General features: G+C 36.5%; 1 protein-coding gene across 1 annotated transcript in view; it reads right to left on the reverse strand.

Moving 5' to 3' along the window:
- The window catches only part of LOC127430470 (dolichyldiphosphatase 1-like), a 29,596-nt gene extending 13,758 nt beyond the window's left edge, over positions 1 to 15,838 (reverse strand). Inside the window, exons 1-3 of the mRNA XM_051680264.1 lie at positions 10,567 to 15,838; positions 7,832 to 7,932; positions 7,591 to 7,675 (exon numbers count right to left, since the gene is read on the reverse strand). Of these exons, the coding sequence (XP_051536224.1) occupies positions 7,591 to 7,675; positions 7,832 to 7,932; positions 10,567 to 10,642 (262 nt within the window). The 5' untranslated portion in view covers positions 10,643 to 15,838. The remainder of the gene's footprint in view (positions 1 to 7,590; positions 7,676 to 7,831; positions 7,933 to 10,566) is intronic.
- Between the last annotated feature and the right edge of the window lie 236 nt (positions 15,839 to 16,074).

Genomic DNA, 16,074 nt, shown 5'->3' on the forward strand with positions numbered 1-16,074 from the left:
TCATTTTTTTCCTAGCTCAATTTGCTGCCATGTCATTGTACAGATGAAAATGATGGAGAAAAACGTTCGTTTACTGTCAATAAAATGGCTTTTTTTTTCTCTGACTGTGTCACTGCGTTGCAGCTCTACTCTCGTTAAAACGGGGAAGAGATGACGCTGCTGGGATAGTGTAAATGTTAGTAAAGCTGTTTTGAAACGATGTCTGTTGTGAAAAGCGCAAAACAAATTAAATGACTTGCCTTGACTAGTGCGGTAAAAGAGAAGAAACACCCGTAACTGTTTCAAAAATCCATAGCAATAAATGCACGCATATGATATCTGAAAATAACATTTTATTTCAGTCATACCGGGGGGAAAAGAGGGTGGAGTTTAGAAGTCTTAGGAGTTTTGAGAGCATATTTTATCATACAGAGGAGCTTATTTATGCCGTCACGAGCGGCTTTTGATGCAATGAATTGTAGTTATAAAACATTAAATTCATAATAAATTAATACATAAGATATTTGTAATTAACATTATTTTATTTCAAAAAATAAATTGGATGGGGGCCGGGTAGCTCAACGAGTATTGGCGTGCTGGGTGACTCCAGCCAGGTCTCCTAAGCAACCAAACTGGCCCGGTTGCTAGGGAGGGTAGAGTCACATGGGGTAACCTCCTCGTGGTCACGATTAGTGGTTCTCGCTCTCAATGGGGCGCGTGGTAATTTGTGTGTGGATCGCGGAGAGTAGCATGAGCCTCCACGGTGTCATGCACAACGAGTAACGTTATAAGATGCGCGGATTGATGGTCTCAGAAGCACAGGCAACTGAGACTTGTCCTCCGCCACCCAGATTGAGGTAACCGCACCACCACGAGGACCTAGTAAGTAGTGGGAATTGGGTATTCCAAATTGGGAGAAAAGGGGATAAATAAATACAAAAGTTTTAGAAGTTTTGAGAGCGTTTTAACATTTAAAGTTATTTAATTCAGCATCTTATGTCAACGATCTGGTTTTAATGAACAAGTTAGAAGTTATTTAATACCTATAGTCTAATTAAAACAATTCCAAGCAATCACTTCACATTTATGACAGTTGTAACAAATATTTTATTAGACGGGGAAAATAAAGTGGTTGGAACCACTGAAGAATAGGGGATGCCCTTAACTGAATGTGCGTTTGATCGCCATCAGGTGTGTAAATAGCTTTGTCAATGACAGCAATCTAGTTTCGTTTTTTGAGCTGCTATTGTTTTGAAAGCTTTGACGCTGACATTATCCAGCCCAACAGCCTCTGACGTTAGCAGTTCATGGTTCATGGCCAGCAAGCTTTTGGCTGTTTGTAGACAAGGGGCATAAGACAATGAATGGGTGGCACCGTGCCAGTGACATCAACTGCAACACATCCACTCCTGTTTATGTTAATTGCAGTTGAGTAACACGATAGTTCACAAAAATGTTACTCTTAAGGCAGAAATGAATGCATGGGTGATATTTCATCTTTCAGTATCATATTTGGAGTCACTGCATTCAGCACAGTGCCAAGAGTATTTTGGAAATGGTTTGGAAAAGTAAGCAATGCATAGTTAAATCCTTAAAGACACTGTTCTGTGAACTTTGAAATCACAAACTTTCCTACCATGATGAATACCATGAGTAACGAAAGTTTTAAAACACTTAATCGAAGTAGTAATTTTGCAGAAAGATGCTGTTCAGGACTTTGAAGACTGGCTGACAGTTGTAAATGAGAGCTTATTCTTCCTCGTTTCGAGAAGGGAAATGGTGATGATTTTTCATTGCTTCAGAGACAAAGTGTGCAGTGAAGAAAGCCGCTTTGATGGCGGAGAAGGTGTGCACCATCCCAGATTTCTCAATCCACTCAAATGGGCTTTTCTCAGGGTGCCACTGCACTGCGTAGAATGGGTAACAGTACGCTTCCATTGTGGAAATGAACCCTCTCTTGCCGTCTGCATTTGTGGTCAGCACTCTATAGAAATGCTTCAACTTGGCATTGCTGCTGTAATTCTGTAGGGACAAGCTCCAGCTATGGAAATTGGAGGTGATGTCATCTGTCAGAAACTGAAGGAGGTCCTTTGGAAATCTTTTGAACAACCTGCTGTTTTGTGCTCCTGAACTGAAAGTCAATGGGCTTTCAAATTTTTTTATTCCAAGGACCCCTAAATATGACAACCACTTTGCAAGGGACCCCCTCCAAAAATATATAAAGGTCGCTATATATTGTTTGTGCATAAAGACCAGCGGAAATGCTTTTTTTAATTGACCAAATTAAAACCATCGCTATAACCATCGATATAAACCGCCAATATCAACCATCGTGTTTTCATATCAGCGTTTCAGGCTTATGATCGATGGTTTATTAATAATTAACTACATTTTTGCATTGTATCAAGTTTGATTACTTTTCTGTGTAATATAAAAAAAATACCTACCAAAATAAATGAAATCCCAAAAAGTTAAGCATGTTGAATATAATTAATAATATGAATTTGTAAAGTTCTCTCATTATACTGTGTGTAAAATATGAGTTCTATTGTTTAGAACTGCAAAAAGACGTGTAAAAATGTTTTAGAAGTGCAAAATAATGATTTATGTTGAGGAAAAAGGTTATATTTCTTTATCTTGTATTTATCTTTCATTGTGGCTCTGCTTAAACTTTGGCCAGTCATGTGTTCAACCGATCCAATCCATGTTTGTTAGAACAATTAAACAGCTTGTGTACTACTTTGTAAATTTTTTAATCATAAGCAAAACAGTGATCTGATTATAATAAAAAGGCAAGTAAGAGGCAAAATATCTATATATGCACACGTATATATATATATATATATATACACACACAGCACTGTGCAAGAGTTTTAGGCACATAAGAAGTTTCACAAAAGGATTTGTCTTAAGATGGTTATTTATATCTTCAGCTTTAGTGTGTCAATAGGAAAATACATTTTAGACTCCCAAACATTACTTTTGCAAATAGAAAAGATTAGAATAGAAGAACAGGGAGCACTGCAACAGATGGCATTGTCCCCACAGAGCCCCCCACTGAACACCGTGTCAGTCTGAGATTACATAAAGAGACAGAAGCAATTGAGACAGCCGAAATAGATAGAAGAACTGTGGGGAATTCTCCAAGAAGCTTTGAACATCCTATCTGCCAACAACCAAGAAAAACTGTGTCCAGGTGTAACTAGGAGAATTGGTGCTGTTTTAAAGGCAAAGGTGGTCACACCGAATATTGATTTAGCTTTTTTTATGTTTACTGGACTTTGTATGATGTTAATTGATAAATGAAAATTATTTATGGCATTATTTTTGAAGACATCCTCACTATGCAACATTTTTCACAAGTGCCTAAAACTTTTGCACAGTACTTTATGTATATATATTTTAAATCTGTACTGTATCGGCCAAAAATGTTCATAACCCTAATTTTCTGGAAAATTGTTTGCCTTATTTGTAGTACATTGACATCGTATCTTCTACCCAATAACTGTGTAATGTTACATTTATAAACCTGAAGAAAAACATTTCGATTAAACTGAAATGGCAATAATATCAAATTCGGTAAATATATTTTTTGCCTTTTTACATTTATAAAAGTTTTTCTTTCTCTGAAATTTTCCACGGACACCTAGCACCCCCTTGCGGGGCCCTGGGGGTCCCTAGACTGCAGTTCGAAAACCTCTGCTTTAGACTATGCAAATAAGCTCCACACTGAGAAGGAAGGGTGGGCCACACTGTGCCTGCCAAAACCAATCAGGACATTGGAACAGAAAGGCACCAAATTGCAATCTCCTCCTCTTTTGAAAGGGATAAGTACCCGTTCAACAGACACACAATGTATTGCATCTCACGTCCAGACAGACGCTAACAGATTACGCTACACAAAGTTCTGTGTCTCCAGCCTGAGCAGTAGGAGACACTAACAAGTTTCCTGCATCTGCATGTTCCAGATTGGGTCAGTCCATCTCAAGTGGTCCAATAATTGTAAAGTTGGTTGCTTGACCATTTTTAATTTTCCAAAATTTGTTTTGAGTGATTACCTCAATGTATTGGCATTGCAAAACCACCAGATTTTTATTTTACTTGGTTTAACCATGACAGCCATCTTTGCGACGTGGTTAAAGTAAAATAAAATAAAAAACAGGTGGTTTTGCAATACCAATACATAGAGGTAATCACTCAAAAAAAAAATTGGGAAAATTAAAAATGGTCAAGCAACCTGTATTGGACCAATTGAGATGGACTGACCCAATTGCAAGGACCCTCTCGATGCTCCAGATCATCATTACTCAGTGCTTCGTGTTCAACACTGTTGATACAGAATCCAGCTTCTTTCCCACTGCAACACGGCCCAGAACAACCAGTGGAAGACGTCGCTATCACCAAACTCAGAGTTATTTGTCTAACTAGAAACAAGGCCTTCAGTTTATTATTTAACAAAGAAACAACAGTTTGTCTTTCCATAAGATAAAAGCCATCACAGTGAGAGGCTCTAAAAGTATCGCGAAATCCTTCAGAATCAGATTATTCAGATGACCAACTCGCTTCAATTTCCACATTTCTAATTTATTGAATGGTCTTTTCAGATGATTCTTATACTGTTAAGGTTAAATGTCTTCACTGGTGCGCCAAGGTAAACTGAGGGAGAGACCATCTGACAATACACACACACACACACACACACACACAAACTATAAGTGATGTGTAATCACAAATCACCACATATAGGTGTGTTGTATGAGGTCTTCTATATAATTTTGCGTCCGTGTGATTATCTCTACAAGATATTCTCATTTTAGAGAGCATTTTATATTCTGTAAAGCATAGTGCCAAGTGTCTGAATTGACAGGGCACAACTCACTAGGGAGGCAGAGAGCCTTTGCAAGAATGGACACATAGACCATCACACAATTAACACCTCCACCTACAATAACACACCACACAATGCAAGGATTGTAAAACTCCCTCTTCATTGTTGAATCCCCACATCTTTTCCTCTCTCCCCTCTCCCCCTCCTCTATCTTCCAGCACAGAATCACATCAAACTCACCTAAATCCTGTGTAAAAAATATCTCATCCCATGTAAGCAAAGAATGTAAGCTTAGCTTTCTGACTTACTATTTGGCATCAACTAAGTGTATCTAGACTGTAGGGACTAAACATAATCATTATTTAGAACAACGTAATGTTGATCGACCTGGGGGCCTGGGTAGATCAGCAAGTAAAGACACTGACTACCACCCAGAGTCGCAAGTTCGAATCCCAGGGCGTGCTGAGTGACTCCAGCCAGGTCTCTTAAGCAACCAGTTGGCTCGTTTGCTAGGGAGGGTAGAGTCACATGGGGTAACCTCCTCGTGGTCACTATAATGTGGTTTTCACTCTCGGTGGGGCACGTGGTGAGAAGCGTGAAGCCAGCACACACGCTATGTCTCAGTGGTAATGTGCTCAGCAAGCCACACGATAAGATGCGTGGATTAACGGTCACAAATACGGAGCCAACTGAGATTCGTCCTCCGCCACCCGGATTGAGGTGAATCACTACGCCCACCTCAAGGACTTAGAGCGCATTGGGAATTCCAAATTGGGGAGAAAAAACATTTTCAACCTGTCTAAACAGTGTTACTCATTACTTCTGATTACTGTAATATTATTCCAGTTAAGGGTACATAGACACTATGGAGGCTAATCAAATGTACTATCTGTAAATGGTAGTGTTGGTCGGCCTATTCAGATCATATTAGTCACTTCCTCTGGCTGAGAATAGTGTTACTTTAAGTGTACGAAGATCTAAGGGGACTAAACAAAACTACTATTCAGAGGAGTGAGGCGGGAGTGACCTGTCTGAATAGTATTAGTCAATTACCTTTAGATAATGATCCAAAACTGACCAGTTTGTGAAATGATCACGTGTACCCAGCCGGCACGTAGACTCCATTAACAGGAATCCGGATGAACAGGTGCAATTTAAAATAGGGATGTTCCATCCAAATCCGATATTGTGTGTTAGTCATGTTTGTTACTGTCAAGCTCCAAAAATGACATAAAAGAACCATAAAGGCAACATTAAAGGAGCAATATGTAACATTTGCATCAAGCGTTTAAAATGGGTACTGCAGTCCAAATTCAAAATATTGGAGAGAGTTGTCTCCCCCGCCTCCTCCTCCCCAGACTCGAAGCTCACACGGGTTTCCAGGTTGAGGACACGCAACAGGAACGAACAAACTGACAATGGCAAGCGACTAGCCTTACACTGTAAGTTGATCAGCTAATGTATACGTTTGCAATGTTTTTACTGTTTGCAAATTATAAACCAGCTCATGTGGATTTTTTATATCTCTGTCAGTGTTAGCTAGATGTATTGCTGGCTTCCATGGCTGCAGCTGTTGTTTGCCCACTAACTTGTTTCAAATCTGGCAACCCGGGGTGTCTAAATACTATTGGGAAATGGGCAGTGGGCAGGATCATACAGGCCAAAACACAAACAGAAATTCCGTCCCGGAATGCACATTTCAAAGTAGAATATACAAAGTAGAAAGCCAGTATTTCAACTTAGCATGTTTCCTAATTCTCTGATAACATATTATGATAATTTTATGCTTTAGTACAGTAAATATTACATATTGCACCTTTAAAGTAGTCCATATGACTTGTGCATTTTATTCAAAGCCACTTGAGAGTCATGGAGGTGAATGGGAGCCAATTTCTGAACATCACTTTTTCAAAAGTATAGCCACAAGACAATATGCATGTAAACATGATTTTAATGTGTTGGATAAAATCACTTACTAACCTTTTCTGTGTAAAGTTTTACCCAATTTTACAGCTTCGTTGCCATGACGATGTAATGTCAACAAACCCTAAGACGACTGTAAAAATGACGATTTAAACAACTTTACAGCTCAAATAATACATGAGTTTTAATAGAAGAACAAACGAAAGTGCTTTTATAAAATTATAAGCTTCACATTTCTGGCCCCATTGACTTCCATTGTAAGTGCCTCACTGTAACCCAAGAGGGATGAGTCTATATTAATTTTGTGGTAATCAACATTATGCCATAAATACTGTCTATTGAGCTTAACTTGTATTGAACCCGGAATATTCCTTTAACAGTAAATTTGTGGCAAGTTTGAGCACAATTTCAACACAAATCTTTTACTATCTGAATTTCTGACACCTTTCCAGGTTTTCCAGGCAGTAAGGATGGGCGATACCACTTATTTTCGATCTGATGCCAAGTACTATCAAGGCCAATATCGTTGATACCGATAACAATACCTCTATTAAACAGGTTTATTTAGCAATTTCTCAGCATAAAATGGCTAATTTTATCCATTTAAAAGACATATTAAAAAAAAAAATGTATAGGTCTAAACTGCAAATTATTACATATATACATCTTTTTTGTTTTCCATTTATTAACAGATTTAAAATAACATTTTTTTTTTAAGGTCATAATTTAACAGATGTTTACTTAAATTTTTATAACATATTACACAATGTAAATTTAGATTTATAACAAATGATCATTTGCTCAGCAAACTCTGCTTTGTTCATTTTCCAAGTATATCAAAAATAAATGAGGTTACTTACCCCCGCATGGCCGCGGCTCCTGTAGAATGTGTTTCAGCAGCCAGTTTAGCCCCTCATTCATTACCAACCCCCCAAAAAAAGAGATCTGAGAGGGAGAGAGCACAAACGACGAACAATACATGATGGTGAACAGGGTAGAAAGCTTGCATGGATCGTTATCTTTACTTCAATAAACACCACATCTATATATGTGGTGTCTGGGATTTGACCCTATAACCTGCAGTAAAGTCATGTGACCCACCGTGTGCAGTTCTCTCTTGAAGATAATCAGAGTGACAAAGCCAACGAGGATCGCTATGGGCAACAAACTCATGTAGGCCAGCACCTGTCCCGTCACATCACCTGGACACACACACAAACAGGTCAAAAGTCAGCACTTCAGAGATATCCTAGAAAAGTCCTGCGTCTTTGCACACTGAACAAAAGAACCAACTTGGGCAATGTTTGGATTCGGAATAGCATACTACTCGTACTATTTCTGCACTGTTTTACACAAAACTGGGTTAAAAATAACTATTTCTGAGATGATGGTTAGACGCCACTCGCTCAGTCATGTGACCTCATACTGGAGGTGTAGCACCTACATACAGCACCAAATTTTAGTTTCTTTTTAAATAAAATAGAACCAATATACTACACAAACATAGCATAAACCAGTGGGTCTCAAGAAGATGACTTAAAATTATTTAAAACAAGTTAATGAGTTGTAATATAATATTCTAACTTGCTCTAATAAGTCTAAAAATAATTTAAAAACTTCAGCAAATCTCTTCAACATCTGTTTTCATTGAGGAACATACAATTCTTGAAACTAATCACTAAATCACGGGTATTTAAATAATTTATTTTAAATATTTTCTTTTTAATTATTTTAGCCTAATATTGACATTCCTAGTTTCTGTTAACACAGTTTGAAAACGAGCAGCTTTGCTGCTTGAGGGGACCCAGTCCATCTAGATCATTTATTGAAACTAAACTGCAAAAACGTCTCATTCCGGAATCATATTAATTACTACGTCACCACCATGAGCTCATTAACATATGACCGCCCACACCTGTTCATTATTCAGCTTCCTGGCCTGCCCTGATGAATGACAGTGCAAAATACACTGCTACAGTACACAATTATAACAGTATAATACACATTTATAACAATGGTCAATTACATATTTAGGTCTTAAAGGTACAGTAGCAAAAACTGTTGGTAAAATTCTAAAGCTCAGAGAGAGGGTGGAAAACGGTCAAAATAAATGAATTATGCATTAGAAACCTAATTATGGTTCCGGTGCAAGAAATCTTGACCTCTTGAATCTGTAGGTCCATTCAATGCAAGTGAATAGAGACCGGAACTTTAAAGCTCCAAAAAGCACATAAAGGCAGCATATAAATAATTCATAGGACTCCAGTGGTTTAATCCATGTATTCTGAAGTGATATAAGTGTGGGTGAGAAACGGATCAATATTTAAGTCCTTTTTTACTATAAATCTCCACCTTTGACCAGTAGGTGGCAATATGCATGAACAATGTGAATTGCCAAAGAACAAAAAAAAGAAGAATGTGGAAGTGAACGTGGAAATTTATAGTAAAAAAGGGCTTAAATATTGATCTGTTTCTCACCCACCCCTATTACATCGCTTCAGAAGACATGGATTAAACCACTTGAGTCATGGATTACATGTATGCTGCCTTTATGTGCTTTTTGGAGCTTCAAAGTTCTGGCCACCATTCACTTGCATTGTATGGACCTACAGAGCTGAAATATTCTTCTAAAAATCTTCATTTGTGTTCTGCATAAGAACAAAAGTCATACACATCTGGGATGGCATGAGGGTGAGTAAATGATGAGAGAATTTTAATTTTTTGGTGAACTATTCCTTTAAGATTGATTGCGTATTTACATAGTTTGAAAACAAATATGTCAGGGGTATATGGGGAAAAAACTACATGAAAGTGAAGCAACAAAAATGACATTATAGAGAAAAAAAAAAATGTGTGCATAGTTTACTTTTAGATATCACTTCCAAGAGTGTTTTCATTTAAATTTTAAATGCTTCAAATAAAGGTATTTTTTCATCCATTTGACTAAGTATATAATATCAAGCCATAATAATAATAATAATAATAATAATAAGTCACATATAAGTAATACATTTTTATCATTATCAGATACATTTTAACATTACTGTACATCAATACATACTTCAAAATTAACTAATTTAAATCCCCATATTCATCACTGCCAAGCCAATATTATACATATGCATTTGTCAAACAGCACATTAAAGCTTGTTTTATCTCATGCACGCGCATGTTGCACTGTTATGCATCATGCATGATAATTTAACATGCAAACGAGTCAAACTGTGTGACACGAGTTGAAAAAACACGGAAGATGTGCATAGTTTTCTTCACATTTCGTATCATTTCTCCGTGTCTGGCACGCGCAGCTGTGGTTTTTGGGTCAGTTTATATACTCCCAAATCCAGGGAGACCCTCGCGAATGACAGGATCCAGAAAGGGTGTGATGCAAGCGGGACTGAACTGGATTAACCCACCAGAGCCACGAGTCCTTATCGAAACTTACAGGAACTGGAGCTAATATGCTTGTATTAGACGCAATGGCTTGTCTATAGCGGTAGTATTGTTAATGGGCTTTTCAATGCAACCATGCATTAGATTATTGCATTAATAATAAGCCGTCAAAATTATTGAGAAACAATACAAGGTTCACCCGATGTGGTATTTAAGGGAGCGTATAAACTCCACTGCGCATGTGCACTACATAGGTACACTATTTGACAACGGGCGTTGCGTTCCCTACGTGCTGTGCAACGCGGGCGCACTATTTGGCAACCCAGCCCTAGTCGTGTCCATTCAGCTGCACGATGTTCCATGGACGCCGCGGAGCGAATATAGTGGCATGCAGCAATGCGAACGGTTTTGAGGGGAAAATAACGATGTAAAAATGCTCTTACCAGCCGGATACTCTACGTGGGTTAGGGATATCGACCGCCATCGAGGTGGTGCCGAGCACTGCTCTTCCGACGCCATCTTACCCGGACACCGGGCATCCGGCGTCGACCAATCAGAATGAGACACCCCGACGCGTCAGACCAATCGGATTCACCGGACGCTATTAGCACGAGCGGCCATTCACCAAACGCATTCTCACAGGAAAAAAAAATCTGCACGGGAACAACGGACCAATCAGAGGCGTGTGGTTGAGAGGATTTGACCAATCAGAGGACGTTTGGCTGGACATTAGAAAATTAGATTTATTCAAATGAAAGAAGAAAAATTAAGTGAATGGACAGATTCTCTTCAACTGATATCAGTTTCTATTGCTTACTGTGTCAAGGCAACCAGCGGCCCGCACTTACTCTGGTTCATCACATACTGGTTTAAACGCATTTAAAAAGCCAAATTTCACGTCTAAGAATGGTAAAATCAGTAGACATTGTATATGTTTGCAAATGTACTCCATTCAGACAATATCAAAACAAAGGACATGAACCAGGGGCGTAGCAATCACTTCAAAAGTGGGGGGGACAGAATGATTAGCGCAAGACGAACGTAAATATATAAGATATGTATTTTTAGGGCCCTCAATCGATTAAAATGTTTAATTGAATTAATTAAATGAATGAACAGTGAATTTTAACTTTTGCATTTACACATTTAGACATTTGCTGTATGAAAGGGGGACGAACGTTGGTTTTATCGAAAGTGAGGGGGACACGTCTCCCACATCTTCTACGCCCTTGACATAAACTAAATATGATTTATATATGATTAAAATTAAAAACATGATGAAAAAAATAAATAGATAAAAAAATAACAAATAGAACATTAATCATGTACACTGTACGAATAATATATAATGTATTAAATAAAATAAACTACAGAAATTAAAGACATATAAACAAAAACAGTGGGTTCCAAAGTCTGAGAGCACATTGAAAATCTTGGATTTTTTTTCATTTAAAATGAAAATAAACAAAGTTGTATAATGTGTAAACATTATTTTATTCTGCCTAATCATATATCAAATTATAGATTATATTGCAAGAATAATACTAATCTATTACAGTTAAATACTACACTTGCAATTAAAACGTTTCTCAAAATACTGCAGCTTTGCTAGATGGTTAAAATAAAAATTGATATTGGAATTACTTCAGCTTGGGGTCAAAGGTCATTTTGAGTTGGTTTAAGGGGGTTCAGACACAAATAACACATGAATATGAATGACACATTTTAAAACAGTCAGATAAAAAGAACGTCAATTTATGTTGGCTAGGGAAGGCAAAGTGACGATACAGTTTTCAATAAGAAAACAAAGCAGTGCAATGATTGAAACGTGTCATTTTTAGGAACATTAGAGAAAAACAAAAACATGCACACCAAATGCATTTAAACAACACAAATATACACACTGAGAGATGATTTAAAAGAAAGAAAGTCTTGCTTTTCCACCTTTCCTGGTTCATCCACTTTGGCCATCGTTAGACACCCGATTCTAGCTAAAACATTATAATGTCTCAGCTGTATAATAACAAAAGCAGGCTTTGACATGTACATTTGTTACCAGTAATGAATCAGCAAAATACAGTCTTGCTGCACTATTTAGTAGGTACAAGATGTCATGTATATATTAATTTTAGCTAAGCAGGCACACATATGCATATCAGATATTACTTCATTTCACATTAGAACACTGAAAATAAAGTTATCATCAGTTTTTGTAGAAAAACAAAACAAAAACACATTATGATTGAATAACCAAGATTGTGCTTCTAAAATTATACAATTATTAATAACTGATGACAATCATTGGAATAAGGATGTGTTTGCCAAGTTAATCATGAAATTATGTCTTTGCTTAAAATTTCTTTTGAATACATTTAGGTTGCATAAATGCATTTAAATTTAAGGAGGGCAGATATCTAGTGTGTGTGCTTGTGTGTAACTCAATTAAAGAAATATAATACATCAATAATAGCGGAGGCACAAGACAACTCTCAGTCACTTATTCATCACCCTGCTTTTCACTTTGTCCAATTGCATTCAAAGTTTAAATTTATTTTATATAATTCTGTACATTATATTTCAAAAAAGGTCATAATTTCCCCCCCTTTAAACTCGTAAAACCTAACCATTCACATTTGCACTAGGACATTTTAAATACTTTTTCACTGTGTACATACAAATTATACATCAGTCCATTAAACACATATGAAATTAAATGTAGTAACCAAAAAAATAAAGAAATGTACAAATGCACTAGATACAAGAAAGTATTTAATTTAATTAAAAATAGAGAAAATTAACATGTGTATTTCTTCTTTTTTATTGTTGCAAATAAAGTGCAAGACAGCCAACACAGACAGGGCCACCCAGTGACATCTTCAAGATATCAAATGGACAATATTGGGAGGAAAAAACACTAACTATTCTAATTCCTAATTTCTCAAATTCCTCCTGAATAATATTAAGTAACATTGTCACACCCATTAAACATTTTTTTTTTTAAGATATACGCATTTCATAACAAAATTCCATCAAATTGAATCGTGTAATATTTAACAAAATAAAATAAAAAAAACCTAAATATTATACGTTTTATTCGTTTAATTTTGTTAAAAGTTACACAATTTATTTTGATGGAATGATGTTATGAAATTGAAAATGTAAATCTTAAAAATAGGCTAAAATGTCTTTTTTTGAGTGCAGGTTTTAAGGTCATGTTTTGCTAAGGCTGTATTATTTTGAGGATAGATGGTTACATTTCATGCACATTCAGTTTAAAATAATCAGAATTCGGAGTACAGGCCTATTTTTTACTAGCGTTTTAGCGCAAGCTTTGCTTAATGCTGTCATTGCAAAAGTAATTACATTTCAAATGATCGTGTAATTGACCAATCAGAAGACAAGTTAACCTGCAGGACGCTAGCAGCTGCGCTTTGGTGTTTGTTTTACATTTAAAGGGAATGTTGTTGGTTAAACTCATGTTAAACTGTCGATTGGTTTGTAAAAGCAAAAGAAAAAATGCAATGACAGAAATCCATTTATAATGAAAGTCTATGGGGCAACGCACCCCTTATACGTTGCCCCCAAGGGCGTAGCCAGGAAATTACTTTCAGGTGGGTTGTTCTCTGCATGACCCACACAATCTAACAATACCAGTCCCACAAAAATGCAAACATACAGCCTCAAGTCCATTTTGGTGTGCTCAATGTCAAATTTGTTGATGATTGGCCAATGGCTGCCATGTTTCTCAATATATGCAACTGTCCTCATGATCAGTGATGGCAACTCCCACAAAGACAATGAATGCAAAGACAATGCATGCAAATTTTGAAATTAATCAGACCAATGTTTCTATATTCAGAGCCACTTTCATATTGTTCCCTGTTATAGCGCCACCAAATGGCCAAACCCCGCAACTTTTTCTGTGTGTTCTCAGGTTGAGCCCTTATATAAGTGTGTCAAGTTCGGTGAAAATATGTCATTTCACTTAAGAATTATATCAATTTACGTAAAAGCAGAGACCACTTTTAAAATTCATCGTCATGTTTTCGGCATTTACGAGCAAAATTGTGCCGTTCTCTTACAGCTAAGGAAATTTACTAACTACAATTCTTATTTTGATGGTTTCGTTCCGATTGGATGAACGGCTTTGAATTCGCTAAAGTAGTTTCAGAACTATTTTCGAAGTGGCAACAGGCAATAAAGCAAACCATAGCAAATATGGTATCGTTGCGCTCGGCAAGTCCTCCCGAACATAACGAGACCAGTCCTGTGAAAATAGACCAATGCCACTAAAAGTTATAAGCTCACACATTTTAAAAAAAAATCCTTTTTCCACCACTAGTTGTTCAAGATGGCTGAAATGGGAAAATTGGGTATCGTTTGACTCGGAATGTTTCACTGAATCTAAAGAGACCAGTTTTATAATTTTTGGCCAAAGCGTTTCAAGAGTTATAAGCCAAAATAGCCATTTTTGCTATCTCCTGACCAGTAGGGGGCAGTGTGGCGAAACGCTGCAGGTAATCTAAAGGCATGATGGTGATGACACATATCAAGTTTTGTCACAATCCATCACAGTGTTGCGGAGATATAGCATGAAGTCCATTTTCGCCGTCAACTTCGTGAAGCCATTTCTCAGGAACGATTTCAAACATCGAAAAAAAAAGATAACTTTTGTGTAGCTCTATCTCACGATTGCTTTAAAACAATTTTGGTGGAAATCGGACAAAAACTGTAGAAGTAGCGAAACAAATGTGTTTCCTTAAGATTTCTGGTGGAAATCGAAACGAAGGTATACATTCGAATTTTGTCTCTAGGACTTACAGTTCAAAAGTTATTAGCGTAAACATAAGTGAAAATCTGACCTGTTGGTGGCGCTAAAGGGTCTGAGTTACAGACTCCAAATTTACTGTGGTATCAGTTCAGACTGTCCTCTAGCTGTGTGCAAAAAAAAACTTTCCTGCGAACGGTTCTATGGGCGGCCATAGACTCCCATGGCAGAAGAACAATAATAAGAACACTAACAATCACAATAGGGGTCTTCGCCCTTTCAGGGTTTGACCCCTAATGACATGTTGACATTTACACACAAGGGTAGTCTTGTGAAACAGCAGTCTTGTCAAACAGAGTGAAGGGGTAAATTAGACCGAGGCCCACCCCGAATTGAAAATTATTTTCTCTGGTAATCGAAAATGTGCCACAGAGGCAGCCTAGATCTTTTATTGTAATTATCCTGGAAAATTCCTTTAACTGCATTTTCACATAACTCAAAATGGGTTTTTAGTAGCAACTTAAGTATTAAATGTTTTTTTTTTTTTTTTGTGATACCTATGAAGCTAGCTTGACTGGTTCACTGTAATGAATATTTTATATATATATATATATATATAAATTATAATACATACGAATGGCTAATTCTCTTGAAACCTATCAAGAAAATGTCCAGGTCATATTTAACCCCAAATCAATAATATATATTTTTTGCATAAAGAAAATTAAGCCTAGATTTTTTTTGCATTGTGACATCATTTTCAGGGCACTTAAGTGTTGATGATTCTCATTATCACAAAACAGATATATTTTTTACAGTTTATATACTGTATTATTTTACAGTTTATACATTGATAAAAAAAAAGATGCTGTTTTACAATTATTTTTTTTAATTTTATTATAATGAAATGGAAATGAAAATGAAAGGCAGTACCAAGGGAGTACTACTATGATGAATAAGTACTTTACAATTTAAGTAATATATATATTTTTTCAAATTGCAGTAATGATGATATCGCAGTGCACAAAAAAAAAAAGGTCATTATGATATCATCATTACTGCAATTTGAAAAAAAATATATATTACTTAAATTGTAAAGTACTTATTCATCATAGTAGTACTCCCTTGGTACTGCCTTTCATTTTCATTTCATTATAATAAAATTAAAAAACAATTTGTGTAT

This window comes from Myxocyprinus asiaticus, chromosome 40, assembly GCF_019703515.2.
Source record: "Myxocyprinus asiaticus isolate MX2 ecotype Aquarium Trade chromosome 40, UBuf_Myxa_2, whole genome shotgun sequence".
In the NCBI taxonomy this organism is placed as follows: domain Eukaryota; kingdom Metazoa; phylum Chordata; class Actinopteri; order Cypriniformes; family Catostomidae; genus Myxocyprinus; species Myxocyprinus asiaticus.